Source organism: Miscanthus floridulus, chromosome 4 (assembly GCF_019320115.1).
Source record: "Miscanthus floridulus cultivar M001 chromosome 4, ASM1932011v1, whole genome shotgun sequence".
Classification (NCBI taxonomy): domain Eukaryota; kingdom Viridiplantae; phylum Streptophyta; class Magnoliopsida; order Poales; family Poaceae; genus Miscanthus; species Miscanthus floridulus.
This window is the reverse complement of record NC_089583.1, coordinates 59,101,088-59,107,593: the sequence shown is the minus strand read 5'-3', so window position 1 is coordinate 59,107,593 and position 6,506 is coordinate 59,101,088. Positions and strand designations below refer to the sequence as shown.

General features: G+C 45.8%; 1 protein-coding gene across 1 annotated transcript; it reads right to left on the bottom strand.

Moving 5' to 3' along the window:
- Window positions 1-3,577: 3,577 nt before the first annotated feature.
- Window positions 3,578-6,506, bottom strand: LOC136551530 (uncharacterized). The gene is made up of 3 exons (XM_066543066.1): window positions 5,184-6,506; window positions 4,527-4,734; window positions 3,578-3,970 (listed from the first exon to the last, which is right to left on the bottom strand). The coding sequence occupies exons 1-3, from the start codon at window positions 6,363-6,365 to the stop codon at window positions 3,711-3,713; spliced, it is 1,650 nt and encodes a 549-aa protein (XP_066399163.1). The 5' UTR covers window positions 6,366-6,506; the 3' UTR covers window positions 3,578-3,710.

The window sequence follows — 6,506 nt, the reverse complement described above, 5'->3', positions numbered from 1 at the left end:
ATGATCCTTACCCCATTGATTGATATTGATAATCCTAACCTATCTATAATTTAAGTCTTTGTGGTCATTGATGATAAAGGGGGAGAGAAACAAAGATATAAGTGATAGGGGGAGTATTTGACACAGGGGGAGAGATATGACAAAGGAAAGGAATCAATTAAAATTTTGAGCACAAGTAGGGGGAGCAAGCTCATGAACTTGTATGGTGCATTTGAATGTGCATTTCATATGTTTGCTTGCATGGCACAAGTTTTAAATTTCAATATCCATGCTTGTGTGGTGTATGCTAGTTGTAGGTTTGAATGATGAAATGAAAATCTAGCATGCATAGGTTATCTAGTGATTTCATTTCCAAGTGGTATCAAGCTAACCATGGTGCTAAGGATGGTATAATGGTGCACTCCGATTGGTATCACGCTTCAAAGGTCTATCTTTTATACCTTAGCATCATTTGGTAGACATTGTCTCCTATATTTCCTATCTAAGCATATGTGCAAGCTTCAATCCAAACTCTTAGCACATATGTAGGGGGAGCAATTGCTACCATATGGAGTTCATGAAACTTGTCCATATCCTTTTACACATAGTAAATATGCTTGGATAAGCAACATGGATTCAATTGAATTTTAATTCATATCTTTGTGAAAGGGTTGTCATCAATTACCAAAAAGGGGGAGATTGAAAGCTCTAGTTTGGTTTTGGTGAATTGATGAAACCCTAAGTGCTAACCTAGTTTATCAAGTGATCATGAGATAGGTAGCACATACCAAGTGGTGAAGCAAATGAAGATCACTGACATGATGATGGTGATGCCATGGTGATGATCAAGTGCTTGGACTTGAAAAGAAGAAAGAGAAAAACAAAAGACTCAAGACAAAGGTATAAGTGGTAGGAGCCATTTTTGTTTTGGTGATTGAGACACTTAGTGAGTGTGATCACATTTAGGATCAATAGCCGTACTATTAAGAGGGGTGAAACTCATATTGAAATGCGGTTATCAAAGTGCCACTAGATGCTCTAACTCATTGCATATGCATTTAGGATCTAGTGGAGTGCTAACACCCTTGAAAACATTTGTGAAAATATGCTGAACACATGTGCACAAGGTGATACACTTGGTGGTTGGTACATTTGAGCAAGGGTTAGAAACTTCACCGGTGGAGTGTCCGTCCGTAGAGTGCGGACAGTCCGACGGTGCCACCGCGCCCTGTACAGAAAAGACGGGGTTTCACAGAGTGGATCAGACGCTGGCCTCAACTGGACAGCACGTCCAGTCAGTAGAAGCAGTGAAGACACTGGCGTCGGTCTTCGACCGGACGTTGGGTCACTTGGTGACCGGACACTGACGAGGTGTGTCCGATCCTGCTGACATGGCAGCGCATAGAGGAGACAGTGCGTGACCGGACGCTGGGTGAGTCTGGTCGTGAGTGGATGCTTACTGGAAACGACCGGACGCTGGGGTCCTACGTCCGGTCACTACTTAAATGTACTGATGACCGTTGAGATTGGGCAATCAAGGTTTGAAGCCGATGACATGGCAAGCATCGGGCGACCGGACACTGGGGTCCAGCGTCCGATCGATCTGACCGGAGCGTCCGGTCACCCCAAGCAGTGCTCATTGAAGGGGTACAACAACTCTATTTCGTGGGGGCTTCTATTTAAACCCTATGGCCAGCTCAACCTCACTCTCTTGGCCATTTGCATTGACATAGCAACCTTGTGAGCTTAGCCAAAGCCCTCCCACTCATCTCCATCATAGATTCAACATCTTTGTGAGATTGGGAGTGAAGCCAAGTGCATTGCTTGAGTGTTTGCATCTAGAGGCACTTGGTGTTCGTATTTCGCTGCGGGATTCGCTTGTTACTCTTGGTGGTTGCCGCCACTTAGACGGCTTGGAGCAGCGAGGATCGTCGAGCGAAGGTTGGTGATTGTCTCCGGCTCCGGTCGTGGTGATTATGAGGGTTCTTGATCTTTCCCCAGTGGAGAGCAAAAAGGTACTCTAGTGAATTGCTCGTGGCTTGTGTGATCTTCATCTTGTGTTGGTTGTGCAGCACCCTATTGAGGGTTTGGCGTGTGATGCCAATTAGCGCGTGAACCTCCAAGTAAGTGAATCGCCACAACGAGGACTAGCTTGCTGACAAGCAAGTGAACCTCAGTAAAAAATCATTGTGTCATCTTTTGATTCCGAGGTGATTGGTCTTCATTGGTGTTCATTCTTGTGATTGATTGGTTCACTTCTCGACTCGGTGGTATAACCATCTTGCTCACTCTCTTTACATTACCGCAAACTAGTTATCAAGCTCTTTAGTGTAGCTAGTTGTGAGGGCTTGTTAGTTTGGTTAGTGTGGCTCTTTAGTTAGCCTTTGAGAGCACACTAACTTAGTATAGTGACATAGCCATTGTGTGGTTAGAAACTATAGAAACTAGAATTGTGGTAGGTGGCTTGCATTTCTAGTAGGCTAGCGCAACGCTTGCTTCGTCTCATAATTGTCTAACCGGTTTGCTAAGTATTGTTGTAGAAATTTTTAATAGGCTATTCACCCCCCTCTAACCATTAGGACCTTTCATGAGTCTACCAAAAAGAGAAAGGAAGCCTTACTAATCTCTAATAGATTCGATAACGTGATTTGATTTCAAAACTAAGCAAGAGGTCATATATGATGCAGCCTTACTTAATCAAGATACAAATCAATAACTAACTAGAATTAAACCACGCTAGAGATCGGGGTGATGCATCCTAACAAGATAAAACAATAGTCGTGACGGTATTTACAGCAAACCGGAGATCAGAGCGATGCAACCCTGTCTACCAAAGAACTCGTCGAGATTCTACGTTACTCCTACTCCTAAAGGTTTGTGGTGCGAGAGCTGGTTTGAATTGATTTGATTGGATGTCCATTACAATAGCCGAGGTTACATATTTATATCCTGGACTCAACACGTGTCCTAGTCGAATAAGACTATTATAAAACTTGGAAAATAAAGCAAATATTCTAATTTAGATAGATTGGACTCCATGCTTTCCTTTCTGGTGGAGTCTGATTCCTTCATGTTTTAGCCGATGCCAATCATGCCTGCTTTCTCATGCTTGTTATGGGCCCAATTCTGGCTCTGCGGGCCTAATTGCTCATGGGCCGATCTTGTGCGCAATGCAATTCAGAAGCTTTCCCTAATTTTTGGGCTTCCGGTGTATCCTTCCAAATTTCGGTGTAAACAGTTATTCATTAATTATATTTTTATAGTATACCTATTTGATGTCATAAATATTTGTAATTCTCTCTATAATTTTGCACTTTTCCTATGTCTTAGTCGCCTGGAATTCTTGATCTATTCAGGCAACATGTGGTCTGTTGATATCTCTTGAAGATTTGTGCCTGTGTACAGAAACAAGTGCAAAGAGATTTGGGCAGTTGGATAGAGATCTAATGGCTGGTAGCTGCCGTCTAAACAGAAGTAGAGATTCCATAATTTTGATCAAACTTGAGATGCTTTGATTTTTAAAAAAGTTGGAATGACTTATAATTTAGAACGGAGGAGGGAGTAACTTTTCCCTCTAGAATTTCTTGAAAAAGCTGTTTCTAAGGGCAGCTGGCTGAAGCAAGTTTTTTTTTTTAATCTTAAGCTCGGCCAAACAAGGCTACACGTACGCGAGAATACTGTCATTTAAATTAAACTAGGGTGCACACGCAGTTGCATTCTCTAGCATAGGGTTAGCCAAAACTAAATCGTGTGGTAGTATTCCTGGAGCTGGAGGCGCCCTTGCTGCAGCCGTTCTCGTCAAGAAGGCTTTTCATCAGATCTTCAAATCTCGCTGGGCTGTCAGGTTTTTTCGGGGACTCTGAAACTCCGCTCTTTGGGCCGGCCTCAGGGTAGAGATAGGCCACTAGATCAACCGGGCCCATCCTTTGATCGACTTGCAGACCAACAATACTAACTACGCCTCTCTTGCCATCAAACGAAGCCTTTAAACCTGCAATTGTCCCTCACACGGGAAAAAAACAGACCAAGAAATGAGTAAGAGCTCCTATCGTAATGTAGCACTTGACATAGTGTGTAAAATAGTAGAATCTAGCATTTGACAAATTGAGCCTACTTGTTACCCTTCCTCACTATAATTTATACCATAAGCTTGCATTGTTGGGGTAAACCATGTCAGCGCAGAAGGGATTTGGGGCTGATGTATATATCGGAGCCTAGAAAAAAATGTTACCTCAGAGAGCTCTATCCAATCACAGATAACTAACATCAGATGTCTTAAATTGTTGCCTGAGCCAACCAACTTTCTAAGGTTCTAAAAACTAAATATATATGCCGTTAATCTCCATCTCTCTCCCTAATCCCGATATAGAAAGGTTTAACCAAACAAGCTCTTTGCTTGATGGTCGCCCCTCAAGAAACATTATTTTCTTGTGGTTTTTGTATTTTACTTCGCTGTTTTTGATCTTCAAGAAATTTTCGTTTTGGTGTAGTGGTAATGAAGAAAATTCATGTCACCATGTGTGCGCATAGGGTCGCGTTGTGCTGACCTGTATTTTCAGCAAGCCATTTCATGGACTTATTCATTAGGTGTGATGAGCACTGCGTTTCCACCTTGACTTCTATCCTCGGGTTCCTTCTCGACCCTGAGTACGGATAATAGCTGACGTAACCACCGGCAAGCTGGAAGCTTGTGAGCGTACTTAGTGCACGCCTGTCTGGACTTGTCTCTTGCTGCTCCATCATTGTCAAAGACTCCTGCATGCAACAAAATATTCCATACTTAGAATAACTAGAGGTTTTATGGCTTGTTTGTGCACATGTATCTCCCTTGACCTAGGTAACCCCAACTCACTCCAACACACATGGATTGAGGGAGATACACGTGCATCGAAACATGGCTTTAAATGTAATTAACAAATGGATTTAAAACACTACCTACTGTGCAAAACATAACCTAAAGTTCAACATTTCCACTTAAAATTGCAAATACAAGTCCAAATAAAGGCTAATTGAAACGACAAATTCAACTTAATGATTTACACTTTAACCTAAAATTATATTTTCTAGAATTATATATAGTTTAAAGAGAATTCAAAGTTACAACAACGGTGAGTTCATATTTCATAGAAATGTTGTAGGTGATTTATATTACTATTACTAGTACGTAGTGTTGTACTCAATGGGGGAAGGTGTGGACGTGATACCTGAACATTCGGTGCTGAGAAGGTTAGTAGTAACGTCTGGTGGTTGTGATTCGTCGTCGGCATATGTTGCAAGTTGTTAACTCCACCATGACTGGCCTTGTCCTCTCGGACAAGCTCCTTTCTCTTCTTGCGGAAGATGAGGTTGCGGAAATTACATGGCATGCAGCGGTTGACCGAGACGTGGTGCTGCGGACCTGGTGTTTCCGGCACCAGCAGATGATCCGCGGCGGCAGAGGGCTCCCCTGGCTTTGGCTGCGGCAGAAGCATACCAGATCCAGACCCGGCGGTGGCAGAAGCAGAAGAGCAGCCAGTGGAAGTCGAAATGGGATGATCATCTTTCTCTTTGCCAAGGAGTGGCTGATGCTCTTCTCTCGACGACGACGATGTTCCTGAGCCGAGGCGGCTCCGAACATAGCCGGCAGCTTTGTCTCCTCGTGAACGTGATGAGGCGGCGGCAGTCTGCAGGTTTACCTTGGGACGACAGCGGCCCGCCGGATGGGAGATGATCCCACAGGAGCGGCACAAGCTGGGGATTCCCTCGTACACCACGGACACCAGCTCGCTCCTGCCGTCGTCCAGGTCGACGGGGATGGAGTGGACGAGCGGCGCCGTGATGTCGACCTGGATACGGGCACGGAGTAGGTCGACTGGCGCCGTGCCGAGGTCGGGCAACACAACTGGGACTCCGATGCGCGTCGCGAGGGCGCAGAGAGAAGCCGTGTTGAAGTATTCGACGGGGACGTTGTGGAACTGCACCCACAGGTCGGCGGTGGTGAAGCTGACTCCGGCGAGCTGGTCGACCAGGTTCACCTCCGGCTTGGCTTGGCGCATGAGGAAAAGGAGGCCGCCGTCGCAGCACCACGGCGCGCCGTCCATGACCCTTGTTAGATCTGCCTCTTGCTGGAACTGGACTAGGAAGGCACCGTCCGCCGTGACTGGCCACAAGTTGACGGTGCCTGATGCAGCAGCCCAGTCTCGAAGAAGCCTGGTGCGAACCAAGCCCATGTCGTCTACACCGCTGGCGCTGCCGCTGGCACCATCCGAGGAGACGCGGAGAAGCTTGCCCAAGATGAGCACGCTGGGTATGCAGGTATCTTGGGTGAGCACCACGCTCCTTGATAGTGAGACGGTTTTGCTCAAGTTGCGCTGCCGCTGATGATCACCGGAACCGCCCCTCATCATCGCGACCGGGCTCGCGGTGGTGGTGGTATGGTGTCGGTCGACGGCCTCGACGGATCGGAGGTGGCAAGGGGCTAATGCGCTGGAATTGCAAGCCTCAGCTCGCTACGTACGGTACGGCAGCGGAAGTGAAAAGATCTGATG

Coding starts and splice junctions, on each gene's coding strand:
- LOC136551530 (XM_066543066.1), bottom strand. CDS start 6,365: ATGATGAGGGGCGGTTCCGGTGATCATCAGCGGCAGCGCAACTTGAGC. Junction 4,735..5,183: donor TCTCAGCACCGAATGTTCAG/GTATCACGTCCA, acceptor TGTTGCATGCAG/GAGTCTTTGACAATGATGGA. Junction 3,971..4,526: donor ATGGCTTGCTGAAAATACAG/GTCAGCACAACG, acceptor GGACAATTGCAG/GTTTAAAGGCTTCGTTTGAT.